The sequence below is a fragment of the Plectropomus leopardus genome, chromosome 7, assembly GCF_026936395.1.
Source record: "Plectropomus leopardus strain MGB_pleo_1.0 chromosome 7, ASM2693639v1, whole genome shotgun sequence".
Taxonomy (NCBI): Eukaryota; Metazoa; Chordata; class Actinopteri; order Perciformes; family Serranidae; genus Plectropomus; species Plectropomus leopardus.
The window spans coordinates 30,313,935-30,333,851 of record NC_142182.1 but is presented as its reverse complement, the minus strand read 5'-3'; the positions used below and the strand labels follow the sequence as shown (position 1 = coordinate 30,333,851).

Sequence of the window (19,917 nt, the reverse complement as noted above, 5' to 3'; positions counted from 1 at the left end):
CCTTATCCTGAATGCTGTAAAAGCATCCTCAACAAGGGACAAACAAGGTACTGAAGAAAGACGGGGAATAGATGTTTAAAATTTTATAAGATACTTGAGTACTTTTTTACACTAGTCCCAAAGAGGTGTGCTGTTGCCTTTGGAAATGAATGCACCTGAGGTAGACAGGGAATCTTTTTTTTGGGGTTTTTTTTTTTTTTTTTTTTTTGGTTGTTACTTTCTTTTTTTATACTGCGAGCAGTGAGGGAGAAGCTATGATGGATAGCTGGCTGATTCCTTGAACAAGAAGCAATTCTCTTGTGTTGCTCACTGCATGCTGGGTCAGCAATCATATTAAGGGCATGACAAATAAGGCCCAGTGGCATCCTAAAAGTAATGGTAATGTCTCCTCCAGGTACAGCAAAGCATTGTTGGCACTGTTGTTGGCAAAGCTTGGTGGCATGAGCTCATTCTTAGAAAACAGCGAGGCGAGGGATTAGGCTGGAGCTGGACAGGAAGTCTGGGAGTTCTGAGAGAGGACCTGATTTATGTCGGAGCCTCGTCCACTTGCATTAAAGTCCTCGAAAGGCTGGCATGGCTTAAACAGCTCCTTTCTGCTTTTTATGTACAAAATCACCCACCAGTCTTCACCACACCCACATTCATAACCTTTACTTAAACAAGTCTCGGAAAAACATTTAGAAAGTCCCCAAGCCTAGAAAGGCATGGCAACACAAGGAAATTCTGACAAGCTTTGATTTTGAAGCTCTCACTTACACCAGACAAAAATATCAGTCTAGAATGGTATCAGCCACATAGAAAGGCAAGAAAATTTGAAATGCAAGACACTGCAAAAGAGATACTGCAACAGACAGTATTATCAATGAAATCCCCCTTTTTTTTCTCTAAGAAAACCATGAGGACGCCCTTTCAATTTCCAAATGGATGGAGGTTTTCCTGGCAACAATCTGGATAAAGATAGCCGACCATCTGACCCATATCCCACTGGCAGACACACACGTGCCCCAGAGAGGACCAGGAAATGGAGGCCAGACCATGGGGAAGCTATAGTTCCATCTGTTTCCGTGGCCATGCCAGTGTTGGGGTGCCACTTCACTCTGAGCTTCCTGAAATGGTTCAAACTGTCAGTCACCTGAGCATGACACCGTGAAGGATATGATGCTACTTCCTTTGATAAGAAAGGGAAAGACTGGTCTTTTAAACTGATGACAAGTTCAGGAAGATGCAGGCCAACTGAATCTTGTAAGTATAAATGCTTCTTTACAGTTTCAGAAGACTGTGTGGGAAGTGTGTTTCTGCACATATATGTGTCATGTGGTGTTCCAGTCAGGTCTTAGAGGCATCATTCCATTGCGTAACCTTCTGGCACCATCCTGGCCTGCTGGCACTGCCATCTGCTGCTGTGAAACACTAGATCACTGACAACCTATCAGCCACTGAGCTTCCACAGGTCTGCTTAACTGCAACATCTCCAACATTTTTTTGGGTGAAAGCAATTAATCTCTCGGGACCAGTTTACAGGTCCTATCATGATCACTGCCAGAGATTATAATGTGCAGCCGATTCTTGTTCTCGGTCCAATTTGATCTGCCGAGGTTTTACTTTGTTTACCATTGAGGGGAGCTGAAGCCTTCCTGCCTGCCTAACTTGGCTTCACCCCTGCAACAGCCGTGGAGAAAAACAGGAGTGAAGAGGCAGTTCTGTCACAAACATCCTGTTCCTCACACATAATCTGCCTCAGAATCACACTTCATTGTGCTGCTTTCATACCATGCGATGTATGCGTTTGTTACATTCAGATGAGACTGTGTGTCAAATGCTTGAGCACAAGCAAGCACAGGTGTGTAAGTTTTTCTACAGAAAAATAAGCCTCAGGTTATATCTTAGGAAGTCTGCAGAGAATAGCAGTTTTATGCTTTAGGGACGTTGTCTTTCCTTTTGTTATGATTTCTGGGGTAGCACCATTTGCAGGCTATCTACAATTTATTGTTCTGCACACTAATGTACTGTATATGCTTTTCATTCTTAGTAATGTGCCAAAAGGTCAACATTTGATTTACAAGGAAGATATAACCCCACTGAGAAGGCATATCCACTAATCAGTGAGGCCAAATCATTTCTGTCAGAACATTTCCTCACAGTTTCTAAGTGAACATTGCATGTTCAGATGAAGCACATCAGAATGTGACAACTCAAAGGCTATTCTCTTTACCTGTGAGGAGCTTTGACAGAAAATCATCTCTCTGGGCTTTAAACATTATTCATTGGTTCATTGTAGAGAGGCCTCAAACTGATCTCTGTCATGACACTCCAAATAGGTTTTGATAAGCTACAGTTCTGTTATATGGACCTCATCTTCATCAATCTTGGTAAATCTTGACAGAATGAGAGGAGAAAGGGTAAGAAAATGTATAGTGAAGCTAAAGCAGCGAGCAACAGAATCCTGCATAATTACTCATTAAAGCCATCTTACAAAGATTAGATTTACCAAACATTCAGCATTTAGGGAATATCAGTCAGCATAAAATGCATAATTGTTGGTTGCTGCAAAGGGTTACATTGTAATAAGGTTCAGGAACACCATGATTCTTTCCCTCTGTTGCTTGCTGAATGCCAGTACTGGAGAGTGAGCTGTCCTTATGATCAACGCCATGTGTTCTGCAGACAGAGAAAAGGCTTCAGCCATCCAGCCCTGACAAGCAAAGCATCTTCCTTTACTTATTAGAGCCATACTGAACATGCTAAAAAAACATAAAAACCCCATGTATTTAACACGACAAACATGGAGAAAATATAAGCAAAAATTAATAAACTAATGCAGGTTAAAGAGAAACGCCACTGTGTATGCCTTCCTGAGACAAAATCAAAGGAATGCAGGAAAACACTAAAAGCCTAGTCAGCCACAAAAACTGGGGAAAGACCCAAACCACAACTCCTTAAAAGGGCAGAGACACTCAACACACACTCTTTGGAAGCACACTATCACACTTAATATATATTATTAAAAATCTATGCCAAGCTCAGTGACACTTAACACATCCATCCTCACATCTAAAGAGACCGCCATCATTACATGCACTTGCACAGAAACACACACTCAAACACAGAAAAACACACAGAGGCAACCAGCAGGCCAGCTGTGAAAGTACACACAGACAAAATTCAGACATTGGACATGAACCAACCATGTTGTATAACTCCTTTTCCATCTCACCTGCTCCGTCGGGAGCTGCCCTGATAGGAAACAGGAAGGAGGTAATGAGGGCCAAGCTGTCAACCACAGCCTATAACCCCACGGCCTGCCATGTCCCTCTCAGGGACACCAGGCTACTTAGCCTAAGTGACCTCCATCTCCTTCCCACAGCTGGTCTGTCCCGTACCTCCCAGAGCCCCCAGCAACCCCCCCCCCAAAAAAAAAACAAAACAAAAAAAAACTGCTCCACAACTGAGCTAGCCATGACCGGAAGGCATCTGTCAAAGCAAGGCCTTGAGACTTTGGACAATGATGAGCAGTGCTATGCACAGACACAAAGGGACAGAAGATCATAAACGAGGCATCTAACAAACCAGGTATTAACATTGCAAGCAGACAGAGGATTAGTGTAGTTCTTCACAACAGCAGAACTGCAGAGCAAACTAACCAAACAATCTTGCCAATACCAGCACAAACCTGATCTCTTAAGGCCTGCAGCGCAATAGCCAAGGTGCTAGGAATATAAAACATCCAAAATCTCTCTGCACTGATGTTTTGGAAATGTGTCCCACGGGCTATAATATCTAATATCTCTTATGAGATTGAAACCCCAAATCACCTCTGTCATTTAGATCTCTGCTTTATCCAGTCTGCATACTGATAGGTTAATAAAAGTGGCAATGTGATAGATCCAAGACAGAAAGATAAAACATTTTGTGATGACAGGTTGATTTTAACTCTTTGACCTGTAGATGCTCGATTTCTGACACCAATATCTTAACCTTCATCAGTTAATGAAGTCTATTACAAATCAAAATTGCAACAGAATAAGACTTCCTGTGTAAATAAGGACTACTGCCTTCTACGATTCTGTCTTCTCTATCATTCTCCTGAAAAAAGAATTTCATTTAAATTAATTTACTATCCAAAGTTGGAGTTTTAGCATAATGCTAATTGGTTATTAAATGGTGTTTTAATGGTTTTTATGCACAATATGCTAAGAATCAAGTGGTCAAAACCATAGATGAATTTGTGGCCCCTGCAGAAATGTCAGGTGCAATGAGTAAACAGCTAGAGGGAATGTAGTCCATCATTACTTTACTTGATAGACATGCTGTTTTTGTTCACCAACATACACCTCACTTCACATACAAGGAGACAGAAAAGACCAAACTTAATAAATGTCAATATCTTGGAGCAACTTAGCCATGTTTTATTAAAAATGACTCATAGTGCTTCTGTTGAATTATTTCAAGCAAAGATGAAAAAGCCTTAAAAAGTGAATATTTTATTTTCATATTGTACTTGTAAAAAAATACAATATTTCCCAAGAAGTCCTGCTTTTTTTGCAGTATTTCCAACATTGCATATTCAAGGCTCACTAAGGGTTATGAGATGAAAGAGAATAAGTAAGTTAGCACCAGGTGCAACTGCCCTCCTCTTAGCCATCCTCATGGGCTGACACTTCAAACTGCAGTTTATATCAGAGCATCAACCTGGACTTTTGAACTGTTTGAGCCTCATTAAAAGTTAAAGACATGCTACTCACTTGTGTTGGACAGCAATTGTTATTAGTGTTAAATAACTCAGACTCAAGTTTCCAACCACACTCCCAGTATCACAGATATAATAGCCCCAATATAAATGATGAAATTGGCACTTTACATCCCCACTGTGTCCGTCCTTTTTAGCGTCTCCTCCACACCTTCGTCATATTTACACAATTTCATCTTCTTCCTGCTGCTTACACAGTATCTCATTATAGTGCTTGTTTTTATCTACATAGTTAGGAGACTATACCCATGTGACCCACCATAAAAAATCAGGTAGGACATAAAACTTTTTTGTTGGTTGTATTGCATTGCATAATCACATAAAGTGTGTTAATAGGTCAACTTTTTCAAACAATTTAACTGATGAAAAATTATGTTAAATAACTGTAACCCTTTAAAAGCTAAATGAGCCATGGGACATTAGTCTCATCTCGTTTTCCTCAGAAAACATCTACAGGTCTGTCACTGATCCTAAAAATACACAATTGCACACAGATGTAGTTGAAAGACAACATGATGAATGTTTTTCTGCAAGTGAATTTGAATTCAGTCAGCAATCTTCAAGCAATACAAGAGTTTGGCGAATTCTTTAAAGAACTGAAAGACGTCCTGGGAGCTGGAAAGGAAGTCAGGATATTGTGCCTCACTATTTTGCTCTCCGCTCCCTGCTCTTTCTTGGCGTGAAAATTACAGATTATGGCCAACTAAGTGAAAAAGTACTGACATTAGTCAAAGTCTGACGTGCTTCCATAGCTTTTGGGTATGAATGTTTGGGTGGAAGGAGAGTGACACAGTGGTTTGGAGGAGGGGGTTCATAGAGCAGAGGGGAAAGATTGATTTCTAATTAACAAGCTGGTTGCAGTAATGAAAGACTAGATGGTCTCTACTGGCAGTGGATCAATGGGGAGCGTTTCCCTTGACATCCAGTCTTAATCACACCAGCTCAGCTTGGTAAGAATGCACTCATTGCTGTAATTAACGCTGTCATGCTCCCTCCATCACCCCTCACTCACCCCCACCTCTTCTCTGTTGTAACCTCTACCTCAGACCTCTGCTTTCACTTGATAACAAGGCTCACTCAGTGACTTTATTATTCTGTATCCTCTGCTGTCAAGACAAAGTGACATGTGTACACAAAAAAATGTGTTGAGTCACTAACAGACATAGTGATGTTCTTGCTTAAACCTTGACCATGCCTCATTCGCAGCCACAAATACGTACACCAACCCAATCACCAGAAGAAAACTGTGGCATTGTACATTTCTGCACACAGATCTGTTACATCTGTATCTTACTATGTAGCGGATACGTTGAAACTTAACAAGTCTGTTGTTAATGTGTGGTTAGGTTTCAGTATCAAAACCACGTGGTTATGACAAGGAAAGGACAACGCATGCTCATTCCCAATTCGTCAAATACCTACTCTTGTCCCGTGGCTCAACACATCACAATATGTTGCACTAGGTACCCCTCCCTAAATTTGTTAATTTTTTTTTTTTTATTTCAACTCAGAATGTGGAAAAAACTTTGTTTTTAGGTTGACAGAAGTACTCGGTTAGGTTTAGAAAAAAACTAAAAAGATGATTTGGTTTAAAATAAGTAAGCTTGATACTTATGTAATGTAACGTCATGTGACATATGTGACATGACATACTAGCCAACGACAACATTATTAAAACATCTCAACTGAACTGACCGCTAAAGGGCTCTGTGCATCAGTGTCTGATGCCTAAAGACCACTGAGCAAGCATTGGTATTTGACGAGTTGGAAGTGATACCAGTTTGGTAAAGATCATGCTTTGGCTTAAAATACCAGATTTGGGGGGCCTAATCCCCACTGAAAGAGCAGCAAAGTCTCCATTTTTTTAAAAAAAGAAAAAAAAGAAGCTTTATGTTGCACAGTTCCTGATGAAAGAACAGCAACAGGTCACAAAAAAACCCCAAAACACATTTGGTGACTAAAATGGTGCTGGAAACACAGAGATGTGTCCTTTAAACAGGTCTCTGTTGTTTCGTTGTTTGTTGGTGTTGAACAGTGGTCTGCAGCTTGGCAGGCTTCTCGCCTAAGATACACACTGTCCACAGTCCCCTCCAACTCCCCATGGTGGAGGAAGTCAGCTCATATACTCTGTCACTTCAGAAACCTTAATATGACACTTACAAACATGCAGATGTAACACAGTCCTAGTCTGCAGAAATGTACAAAGCCAACATTTTCTTCTGGCGATGGGGCTGAGAACACAGTCAACTGCAACAGGGCACAAACGTCCCAGTACCTTGACACAGGTATACTAGTTTAAGGTTTTCCTAATTACTTTTTGGTACTTCCAATACCTATTTAATCTGAACAAAAGGATGAAGATACAGGTATTTCTCTGATATCTTTTCTCCCTTACATGTGACTTTATCTAAAACACTTTATCCTGGCAATTTAACAGAGAGATTAAAAAGGATGCAATAAATAAACATGACTGTGTCTATCTATTGTCACTGGTAGGACTGCCAGAGGGGGCTGAGGTAAATGCTGAGGTGTGATTAAGAGCCAGTTTCATTTCATATTCTTGGTCCCTGTGAAAGTGAGCACTAAGCGGCAGGTGACAGACACATGTTCCCAGCTCTGTGTTAATTTTTGAGACAAAAAGTAAAGCTGAGGACAGAACCAGCCAAAGAGAGAGAGAAAGACACTGTCCTTAACATTGGATGGACACAGTCGGTCTCTCTAGAGAACAGTGAGGCAGGAAGCTGTAGTTTCACTTTTTCTTCATCGGTCTGAATTTTAGTTGCCAGTCTCTGACACGCAATCAAACAACTGGTCCACTGAGGTGTAAGACACGCTGCTTCTCTGGGTACTCCTCGGTAGAGAGAGAGAGAGATTTTTTATATACTGATGACAGCAAGGAAAAGTAAACATAAGCTTGCTGTAGAGAAATCTTCCAGTAAAATCCTAAGAGCAAGATAAATATACTAATTGTTACTGTGGTCTACTGGAAGATTCTCTGTCGATGTTCTGTTCCCCAGTCACTGATGACACGTAGACCTGTGGGGGCCAGAGGTGTGAGGTTTGATATGTGGGATTTCAGAACAGAGCATGAGGGGAATTAAGTATTTTCAGGGGCCCTGTAAACACTAACCCCCTCACCCATAATGTCACTTTCTGCAGCCATTTGTGTGAGCCTGTGCGTGCGCGCGGATGTGTAATCTGCCTCTGCCAGCCTGCCGTGTCTCTGTGGGCAGAGTGGGCCTGGCTGTTTGAAGGAGGCTGGAGCTGAATGGGGGGTAGAGCTGGGGCTAATCCGCCTGTGCCACGCGCCATGTGCCCAGCACCCAGCCAGTTGCACCATGCCGCCTCCTCTGTAGTGGGTCCATTGGAGCGCTACAAGGCCCTCTGAATGCTATCAGCACAGACGACACACTGCCCCCCAAGCAGGGATTACAGCTCTCTCAATGAAGCCGCCAGGAGGAGGATCCAGAGCAAGAGGAGGAGTAGAGGGAGGAGGAGGTACACAATCCTCCAACAGGAGCTCCATTCTCTAAAAGGAAGAGGCCATCGGCAAAGCTGACACGCTAATCAACAGCGGCTGGGAAACCACCCCATGAGAACAACACGTCCAGCACGAAGGATGGGGAGGAGGGAAGAAAGGTTTAAAAAGGATCCATCACTTTTTTCAAAATCCGGCTTAGAGCCACTTGGTACTCCTTGAGGAGAATGAACACTGGCCCATTGTTACGAGGTAGATTGGGATGGCGACATTAGCATGAGTTTGCATAGACAAACGGAGCTCCTAATGATGTATGTAGACCTGGTGTTTGGGCTTTCGGTTATAGGATAAAAAATATAATTATGTTTACAACCTGTTTGTGAGTTGAAAGTAAACATCAAAGAGGCAGAGGAAAGGGGGAGATTGTAACATGGCAATAAAAAATATTTCAAATAGACTGTAGCAGGGTGCTTCCCTTGTGTTTTCTAGTGGAAAACTCTGGCAGTAAATGTAGTGTGGTTGGGCATTATCTTCACCCTCCAGGTTAAGAGTGTGTTGTGTGGGCTCTGTGAGCTAGTGTTCTGTTTCTCACTATGATTTATCATAGGGACCGATACATATACAATGACTCTAATATAGAATTCCTCATTAACCTTAATTTTCAGCAACAACAGGAAAAGAGTAAGTTAAAAAAAAGAATGCTACTGAATACTTTGTGCTTCAGGCATGGAAAAACTCATACTGTCACCATAGTTTTGGTTTTACTTGTTGAAGTTGTGCCAGGAGTGGAATCTTTGTCGGTGCTTCTGCTGTGTAAAACTTAAACCTCCAGACACCAGAAAGAAACACGCGGGAAACACAGCAAGCAAGTACGTATTAGGACAGCAGGAGCCTAGCATCTGCACACCCCAGCTTGTATTATCAACAGAGACGCACTCCAAATTAGGCAAACCCCCAAAAGGCAAGCACACACTCCAACATCCTGAAAATACTTACGCCCACTCGTCTGCCCACTCATGAAAGTTACTGAAAACACAACTCACATTTGCTTGTTAAGAGCTTTCTTGTTTTGGCTGGAAAATGAATCCGCTGAGGAAATTGAAAATAAAAAATGTAAGAGCTCCTTGCCGCTTGCCCAGATAAGACTGGCACAGGCACACACCTCTGCCTGGCGGGGATCCACTCGCTGCCTTCATTTTTAGCTCTTTCTACCACACCTGGCACCACGCTGGCATCACTCTGGCACCAGCCTGGCAAAGGCTAACAATGTCACTGTTATCTGAGGCGATTCTCCGTGCTCTGATGCAGTAAATCAATTTTCCACAAATGTAGCGCATAGGTGGCATCTGGGCCATCTTGACTCTCACGGCTTCAATTCTCAGAGCTGCTGCAGCTCACTGCCTCTTTATAGGAAAATGCAAAGGCAGAGACAGATCAAATGTGTGCGCGAGTCTGTTGTACCATTATCACAATGTCATAGGTTTGTACAGAATGTTATAATAGCTGGAGCATGCTCCTGTGACAACAGCTTGACACAGCCATTTAGCACCCGACAGGAGGAAAATAACCTCCTGTTCAAGTTATCATGTCGTATCCTGTTGTAACATCCCCACAAAGTAAAATTGTAATAGCCTGCTGATCAGGACATTTGTGTTTAGCCATTGTAACATCTGACCTGTCTCTATGTCATGATGGATCACCCACTAAGAGCTGAGTGCTGCGTGCATGGCCAAGCGTGCATGTGTGACAAAGGGAAGATTCCCAATGAATATCCATTCTCATTTCTTGCCCATCTGCTCCTTTATATAAAGGAAACCGGCATATCTCGGTGAATACAATGCTCTTTAAATGGTTCATCATTCATTGTCCACAAAGACAGAACACCCAAACACACGCAGCAAGCCCATACAAACAGTAATACACTTGACACACTTCTCTCTGCTCGGTGAAGTGACCTATTCAGACAAAGCAGCAGGAGGCAAAGAGGCTGAAGAGCTGGGAAGCTAATGAATGCACGGGTTTGGACCACTTGAAAGTGCTAGTGCTATCTGCATGCTGCTTTGCCTTTGCTCACAAGAGAGCCATATTAAACCATTAGCCCCTATCCCCTAAACTCCTTCTTCACTCTTTTTCAGTGTCCCTCTCCCCCCAAACCGGATGTCTGCATGAAAACTAGGCCAGTCTTTTGATGGTTCACTGACCAATGCTTGCTGCACCGTAAGAAATACTTAAAGAGTTTTCTTGGTCTTTTAAATAGATTAATATGAAATGCTACAGTTGAGCACAACAGAGACATGACTAGTGGACAGGAAAAGTGGAGACACCAGCCAAATCTAATCACTTTGCAGGAACAGAGCTCTAAGCAATGCCGCACTGACAAGAAGTAGTCAGAGGTCAGAAAGCAGACCCTTAACAGCCCCCTCAGAGGTTAAGTGCTGCAGAAGGCGATGATGACATCCGTCGAGCTGCTGAAGTCACAGCAGATTGATGCCATTTTGGTATTCAATCTAAAGACAGAGACGACTGTGAGTTTGTGAAGACCTTACAGGAATAGTTTGCCCAAAATCTGAAAAACATACATTACATTACACATACATTTTTTCTCTTTTCTGCAGTGCTATTTATCACTCTTGAATGTTTTGGTGTGAGCTGCTGAGTGTTGGAAATATCAGCTGTAGAGATATCTGCCTTCTGTTGAATATAATGATACTGAACGGCACTTGGCTTGTGGCGCTTAAAGCCAAAAATGTACATTTGAAAAACTCAATAGCAATGTCTCTTTCCAGAAAGAGTGAGTAAGGCTGCAGTGGTATGAGATTGCTATGGTACAATAAGCGTCTCAGAACACAGATTCACTGTTTCGCAGTATTACAGAATTATTATTATCAGTTACAATAACCCGTAAGTAAATGAAAAGAGAAGGCTCTTTTGGGGGGGTGAACAAAAGTTTTAGTACTATGATTAAACCTTTTCTTTAAAAAATGGAAATATCTATAAAAAAAAGTGTCTCTTTTGAAAATAGCCAAAATAAAGGTGAGATTCTCTGCCCAGTTTCATTCTTTTTCAATAGGCTACTGTAGAAAAGTACGTGTACACGGTATATCTGTCAATTTTCATACCATTGTATACACTGAAACTAGTATACTGCTGCAACCATAATCATGATAATCACCCAACCTCGTTGTGACCAGTTTAATGTCAGAACTGTTTTCCCCCTCTCGTGATACACTGCCAGCTGAATCACTGTGCATCTAGTGTGAGTTCATCTACTGCTAGCTCATCTTGCACTGTTGAGCTAGCTACAGCTCAGCTGAGGAGGACACCATTAATGATTACATCTTGCACTGTCATGAGCCTTTTGTCCGTTAGTGGATGCACTCTTCCTACTGCACAGTGATTTGGTTGGTGGTTGTAGCTTGGTAGAAAGAAAATAGTTCCTACATGAAGCTGCTCACAACGAGGTCTGTGGATTACCTTGAGTAATCAAGTCATAATTTCTGGAAAGAAACATTGCTCTTGAGTATTTCAGATGTATCTTTTGGCACTTTGAGCACTATGAGTCAAGTGCCATCTAGTTCCATAACACTTGAGAAAGGGCAGATATCTCTATGGCCAATATTTCTAAACAATCTAGATTAATAAATAGCACAATAGGTAAGGGGAAAAATATGTATTTTTTATCTTGGGGTGAACTGTTCCTTTATGATGGGCCCTGTTTCATGGTGTCTCACTGTAGCTTTACTGATATGACCTGGTATATAGTAGGATTATATCTTCTTTCCTACAGCTTAACCAGGGCCTTGCGTCTGTGACCTTCACTTCGACATGAATGACTTGTTGTTCAACAGGCATCAGTCAAAGCACACGCACAGAAAAAAGCTCCCCCAACCACGACAAGTAATCAACTTTGCAGATAGATAATAGCCTCTTTCCCATTGCAAGGCACACTGAGTTGTTCTGGTGGTTGGCAGGAGAGCTGCTGAAGTAATTCACAATGTCTAATCTGATAGGTTATCATGGGAAGAGCTGATGGCATTTTGTGGGGATGAATTTATCTCCAAGTTCCCATTAAGAATGTCATTTAGTGGCAATGTCCAAATCTCCTTGAAATGTTGATTGTTTCTCAGGCCTCTTCAATCATTTGCACATGAAAAGGTCCATGGAACAGGGACTGCTGTAGAGACCATTGACAGATTAGCAATGGCCATTTCAGCCTGTACTGTCAACTAGTTCTCTAAGCAGCTCTCTTGTTTTACCCTCTGTCACTTTCCCTCGCACCGCTGTTTCTCCTCCTGTTTTTCTATTGTGTCACTGTGGTGGAGACACGCTGAATCCCATTGAATCTTGTTTGGCTTTCAATATTGTGTAGGAACAATGAATACTGTGAGTGGGGGAGCCACGCTGACTACCTGAACCTGCATGCCTCAGTCGGGGCCTGTGTGAGTGGCTCATTCGGTGCTTTACATTGACATCAACAACCCTGCATATAGAGACACACACAGAAACTCCACATTATATGCAAATCCACATACTGACAATACAAAGACTCACTTAAGCTTTTCTAACACTATAAACACAAAATCGACAGACTGAGGCTACGGTCACATCACAAGCAAATGTGACCCAACTCCACTTTTTGCTCTCATTCGACGCTGATCTGATTTTCTCAGAATAGTGTGGACAAAGAAATCAGATTTTTTACAATCAGATCTGAGAAACTATCATATATGGTCCTAAATACAATACGTACTTGGCCATGTGGCCGCTGTGAGAATGTTGTGTGTTTTTCCCATACACTCATGGTATCGCGCAGTTGCAATTATTAACTGCATTGCATTGTGTCGCAGCGGTCCACTTAAACTACAGAAGGCTTCCACAGCCATATTGCTGCTGCAGTAGGCTACCAAAGTTGCCAGCCAATACAGCCCGACTGCCAGACACCTTCTGACGGGGATAGCTTGCCTACATGCCGTGACAGCATTGTTGTGAAGCACCGACAGATATATTGGAATGTAGCCCTGGACATAAGGTTTGGAGGAACTCCTCTGTGAAACCTCTCCCGGCTGCACCCACAACTCTCTCTCCAGAGAACTACCATGGATGTATAAAGATACCTGAATAAAGTGTTGGAGGCAGAACCCCGTTCTTTCCTATAAAAGTTGCTCAGTGGTGCATGAAGCCAAACCCATTTACATGATGCATTTGAAATTGCCCAAAACATTGACGCTGTTTCTGTATCATTGGGTCCATAGAGCAGGTGCACTGCTCTATGGGTCACTGTTAGTCAGACGAAAAAAGTACTTTTAAAATACACTCAAACACGTCATTCTGATCCAAATCGTACTAAATTGAATTTCTTGAAATGGGATTAACAGACCTAGATAGTGCGATTGGAAGTCAACTTCCTCCGTCATGTGCACACCTTAGTCACACTGTAACTGGACTAAAATATCTGCGTGTGCTCCTTGTCCCCGTGCTTGCCTCCCTTGGTGGTTAGGGATGGGGACTGTTCATTATTTATGAGGGGGGAAGGGGTGCTGCAAAACGGGCCAGGCATTTGAAAAAAAATGTTGCCACTGAGGAGGGATTTGTGTTTTTAATTTTGGCTTAAGTGAGGGACATACAACTTAGAAGGTAGTATTTTACATTCATTTTAAATAAAAAAGTCACAACTTAGTCATCTCCCTCCTCTGAAAAATAACGTAGTCACAGAACACCGGCATGAAAGCTAAGTGATGTACTGCTAGGGAAGGGGCAGCAGCAAAACATATTTCAGCCACTGAAAAAAATGAATAGACGTGTAAGTGTATATTATATTTCAATATTTGCTCCTCTTTAACTTACACAATAGCGACTCGAGGCAGCGGTAGACAAGCAGCTTCGCCGTGTGGTGGAGTAAAATGATGATGTTGATGTTTTTCTCAATGGAGTCTGGTGTTTTTGATATAACGGTTTCAAATCCCCGTCAGTCCCCGGGCTGTCTTACAGCAAGGTTAAGCAGTGAAAATATTCTAAATAAAGCTTATACTTAAACTCATATTTCTTTTTTTAGGTGTCTTAAAACTAATCAATGAGGGCAGAGTTTTTTAGTGCCATTTGATTATATGTAGTCTACTTGATGCAGCAGATTTCTACCACAAAGTTATTGAAAATAAACAGTTGTGATTGTGATTCTATATCATACACTTTATAAGTAATAGTTTATTGCAACTAGCTGTTGCTGTTGGGGTATATCTCAACGTGTTGTGGCAGAGTCAGACATAATGCCGTAAAAAAATCAATTCTCTGGGCAGCCTCTAGCTCACCTACTAGAGTGTGTGCCCCATATGCTGAGGAAAAAAATCGATTCTCAACCAGTGCTTGTATACTGCGACAAGGACAGTTGTCCAAAAATGGCCTAATCAATCTATAACCATAGCTCAACTAAACTTCACGTGTAAATAGACTGAGTGGAAGTCATTTTACAGGAGTTGTAATGCTCAAAAAGAGGTGTCTCTTCCAATATAAGTCGTGAGAAAAACTTTTCAGGCCCAATGGCATCATAGGATGGGCTTGGAAGGTGTACTTCCACTGTCTTGCCACTACGAAAATCAGCTTTAAAGCCCAAAGCACTTCCCAAGGGCCTGAGAACTACCAGCACTAGCTACTATTAGAGCTTGTGGACCCAAAGCCTATTCATACCACAGCCTGTTATCCTGAAAACAAACAACTATTGCTTCGAAAAGGCTAAACACCAAAACTCAAGCATATAGCTAACTATTATTGAGAATAATGTCACTGGATCCTTCTATTAAAGCGATTATTCAATCCTTATTCAAATTCCTGTTTTGCAAATATGACGGGGTATTTTGTTTGAGCACGCATCTGTGTGACGTCATTGTTTGCATGCAAGAAGTTTCAGGGCAGAGATCAGTTCACAATGATGTCGGTTATGGGTCACTTCAAACATGTACATGACAGAAAGATGGAATTTGGGGAAAAAATCTGAATTGGACATAAAGCCTTGTAATGTGAATGTAGCCTAACTGACACCAGACATAGCACTGTTTTCTGTATAAACAAACATTCTTGAAACTGCTGTCACAATAAACACAACTGGACCTTTAATCACAAGTGCACACGCATCATTACAACCTAGAATGAAATTGTCAGAAAAAAGGCACAGATTCCTCGACACACAGAGGCACTCAATCAATCTCACTGGCCCAATTTCTGCTCATGCACCTCCATTTTTCCTGCTATTCTCTACTGACTTGCAGAGGACACCGCGCTGCAACACCATTCCCTCACCAATCTTTTCTATTGTACTTTCTAATCATACTGCATAACACCGTAGATTGATGTCCCCCCTGCTCATGATTTGAATCCAATGTGTTTTACAGGAAAGGCCATGTTTTCTGATACTAAAACAGTCTGTTTGAAGGAATTTTGCCTCTTCCTGTTCTCCCACTGCTGTGTCACCATTCCTTTTTGAACACTGTTATTCATCTGTGAAAATGAATACATAATCTTTCCAAAGACAAGAAACAAGAATGAAAAACAACACTCTCTGATTGACTGTGTTTAGAAACAGGGCTCTGGGTTTTGTGTTCTGATGTTGCTTCCTATAAACATGCGGTTGCTGTGCGGGGAACATCTCGCATTCCCACAGCAGTGAAAAGAGGTCAGAGACAAAATAAAAAATGCTTTGACATTATTGAAATAAAGAACTGCTTCCTGAGTGTAGCAAAAGTGGTTCAGAAGGGTTGTTTGATTATTTAGAGGACAGGCTCAAATCCCAGCGTGACCTTTCTTCTTTTCGCTGCTCTCTCTCTTCTGAAAGATAAGGCTGTATGTGGGCAGTATGTGAGTGTGTGTGAGTGACACTTGGTCTCCATTTGTCTGGTACAAGGATTGACCCTAGAGTCTGAATGCAAGCACACAAATCTTTTCATTTCCCCTCGTTCTGTTTCCCAGCAGTTCAGAGTGTCTCTACAGTATTTCTGTTTCCATTTTGTCCACTACGACCCTGCCAATACACCCACCCTCTCAAACATTTCACACAGAGAGTAACGCAACCTCTCTTGGTCATTTCATTCTGATAGCTAAACACAGTAATCTCGTCGATAACACACACACACAGAGTACGCTGCCCACACATGGTCTTATCACTCAAAAGCAACAGAGAAGCGAGAGGCAGTGAGGTCAGGTCAGAAACCCAATTACCGTACGACAAATCAGCCACACAGAATCTTCCTCTGGCTCAGCACCGAATACTGAGGTGGTTCTTTGAGACACTCACCTCCTGTCTCTTTTATAACAGGTCATCTATCTCTTTTCTTTTTCTAACTTTCCCTCCCTCCACTAACAACCTCTCTCCTTCGCGCTCTTTTTTCAGTTTTCTTTTCTACAGGCCTTCAACAACCACACGGCCAGCATCTCTAATGCCTTCCGCCCACCATTTCCACATGCAGCTCTTTCAGTGGTTAGATCACACATTGCTTTTAGAAGATTAAACCAAATGTAATCCAAAACTAAAACCAAGAGAGCACATAGAAAGCAGCAAAGTAAAAAAAAACCAAAAATAACAATTGGAGATCAAACCAAATAAAAGAAGCATGCAGAAATACAAAAGCTCATTTGCAGAAATGGACAAAAAATGGCACAAATACTTTCCTTGCCATTTTCCCTCACATCACCGGTAGATGTTATTTACAGTTTTTTTCCCTTTCAGTCTTTTTTGCTTTCAGCAGAGTAGGTAAAAACATGTCCACCCTCAATCTAACACCTGTATATAGAGCCTAGAACACCTAATTCCTGCCACAACGAGCCTGGCAGAGACTGTGGTAACAGCATGGAAAGATGGATGTAAGCATCAATGTTTGAGAAGATGAGCGAGAGGTGAAAAAGAGAGACAGAGACTGGGATTGCTACTGATTGCACAACGAAGCACACAGCCACATTTCCCCATGCAAACTCAGTCAATACCCCAGAAATTTAACAATGAGGTGCCATCATGTGCCAAAACATGGGACGGAGAAAAAAAAAGTGAGCAGCTTGGAACCCTGTCATTTTTCCGTGCAAGCCCCGCTGCTGGTATCTTATCTGCTCAATCCTCTCATCGTCATTTAAATCTCCCCCTACTCCATCCGATCCCAGCCTATTTAAATCTCTCCCTCCTCCCAGTCCACCACATTTCTAATGCTAATTATTTAAACCTCTCCGTGCGCTCTATCCCTCCCATCCACCAGCTAGTTATTCAAATCTCTCCCCGCCCGCTCTCCCTACAAGCCCGGCCCCAGTTAAAAGGTGCTTGACTGAAGGGTTGATCCGGGCTGTTATTTTCAGACAGAGGATAATACAGCTTCTTCCAGACTCCTCTCCTTTCACTGCTGTGTTTTCCTGGCCTTCTCGAATCCTTTTCTTTCCATATACTATTACACAAACTCCGCTGCGCATTTCCTTTTTGAAATCAAGAGGTTTATTTGCCGTGATAATGGGCTGTAGTTGTTAACAGAGCAAATACAGTGTAATCAATCCACTGTTTGCCATATCAAATTAGGTGAAATGCAACAAAGACAGGGTTGGGAAAATATATGGGTAAATATATGGGTAATTTATATAATATGTGTGTATATTTAGGGAGTAAGATATAATCAGTAATATCCATACAATGTGTATACATCCAACTCTCAAAGAAGAAGACAGCTGCATGGGAATGTGACCTTAGTCTGTCTGTGGTGGCCTGTGCGGGTCACTGTCCCCTGTGTTAAGTGAGTGGTAAGAGTGAGTGACTGAGCAATGATGACACAGTTTGGGAGGTCAGAGGGGATCATTTTTCCACGACCAGGTGCCAGCACATCAGTGTGGGAAAGAGGACATTAATCTCTGTCTCCTCTTTTATGCTGTGCATGCTTTACTAATTTACAAGTCTTTATTTCTATCAGTCAGAGCTTTGTATGGTGCTCCGTTTGTCCATTCGCACTCGCAGTTTTCGCACCCTCTCTCTCTCTCTCTCTCTCATTCAGTTGGAGGGATCTCGCTGTTAGTCCTGTGGAGAAGCCACCTACACATGGAGCATCAGGATCATAGCTCAGTAAAACACCAAAGCTGCTCACGGCACTGAACAGGAGTCCCACTCAGCATCACTACTTATTACAGTTACATAAATGTTGGTTTCAAACAACAGCCACCCCACACAAACCGCACGCAATATGCACAGACCACAGCGGTACCTCGTGTGTGAAGCAAAGCACCTGCAAGTAAAATGGATTTGCTGTACATGTGCTCATTATGAAATTGTTTTTTGTGTCTTTCATGTGAAATGTATTCACTCCATAACAATATTAGCAAATTTAGCAATGTGTAAAGCTGCTCCGGGAAAACATCTGCAATTTCAAAGTGAATTTCCTTCACAAGAAGAAAACTATTTTAGGATAATACAAAATACATTCTCTTTTAAACAACCAGCGAAATCTACAATGAGATCAATTCAACACATTTCTTCTTTATACGATTCAACGCTGATGTGAACAAATTTCTGAAAAAATAGCTCCCATTCTCTTCAACATGCAGCAAACAAAAGTGGACACCATAATGGGTGTGCTCACCTTGGTACTCCTGTCCAGGGGTGTAGGCGGTGGGGTTGCCTGTAATTTGGAGGGTGAGTAGCACCTCTCCCCCACCTTCTGCCACCCCAGCTCCCTCCAGCTCCCCGTGGTGGGTGCACAGGAAGAAGAAGGGGTTAAAACGGGGGTAGAAGCTGGCAGGGGGCGCCCCGAAATCCACGCTGCTGCTCCCCAAGACTAGGGCCAGCAGGGCACAGCCTAAGGCGCCCCCGAGAGAGGCCCGCGCCATGGCCATCTGCCCTCACCAAGCGAGGGGCTGAGGGAGTGACGGTGGGTGGAGAGTTGAGGAGAGTGATGAGTGGGAGCGAGGAAGGCACAGGTAGAGTTCCAGAGGACCGCTTTTGGAGTCCACCAAATCAGTCGAAAGTCCAAAAGTGCGTGCGTGAGAGTGTGTGGGTCTGTATGTGTGATGTTTATGTGTGTGAGTGTGTGTGGGCTTGGCCGTCAGGAAAACTGTAGAGCTCTGTTCTTCTGCTTCCTCTCCCTGTCCTCTACCTTCACTCTCGGGGAGTTCAGAGCTTCGCCTGTGCTGTCCTGCTCCGGCGTTTAAATACCTCACCCCCTCCCTCTGTTTCCCTCTCTCCTCCCACCCTCCCTCCCTCCCTCTCTCTGTCTCTCTTTCGCTCTAACACCAGCTCCACGCGTGCTGTATGCGCTCTACGAGACGGCCTCCCTCCTCTCTCTCTCATCCAGCTCTTCTCTCCTCCCTCTTCTCTGCCAGTCTATCACTCTGCCTTTTTCCTTAATCTCTTCCTCCCCCCCTCCTCTCTCCTTCTCTTTACCTCTCACTAAACCACTGTGTTACTCCACATTGCTCTCTTGTATCTCTCTCCTGAGACCTTGACTGTCTTATCTTTATGCATCTGTTAGTTTCTTCATCCCTAACCAGCCCACTGACATATCCCTTCCACTCTCCTCTCTTTCCTTTGTCTTTTTGCCCGTCCACCAGATTGTCTCCTCCTCTCCCACCCACTATCACACCTCCTTTCTCCCTCCCTCTTCCGCTCTCTTCACCTCCCTCTTCTTCCCTGTGTTTCTCTGCTGCTCTCCCACTTCGTCCCCCTCCCCTCCTTCGATCTCCCTCT

General features: G+C 42.8%; 1 protein-coding gene across 4 annotated transcripts in view; it reads right to left on the bottom strand.

The window, feature by feature from the left end:
• reln (reelin) overlaps positions 1-19,399 on the bottom strand; it is a 115,067-nt gene extending 95,668 nt beyond the window's left edge. For 2 of the 4 annotated variants that reach the window (XM_088080436.1, XM_088080437.1), the window contains exon 1: positions 18,815-19,399. In XM_088080436.1, coding sequence (XP_087936562.1) covers positions 18,815-19,067 — 253 coding nt within the window. In that variant the 5' untranslated portion in view covers positions 19,068-19,399. The remainder of the gene's footprint in view (positions 1-18,814) is intronic. The other 2 variants (XM_088080438.1, XM_042495701.2) reach the window with 1 other exon arrangement.
• Between the last annotated feature and the right edge of the window lie 518 nt (positions 19,400-19,917).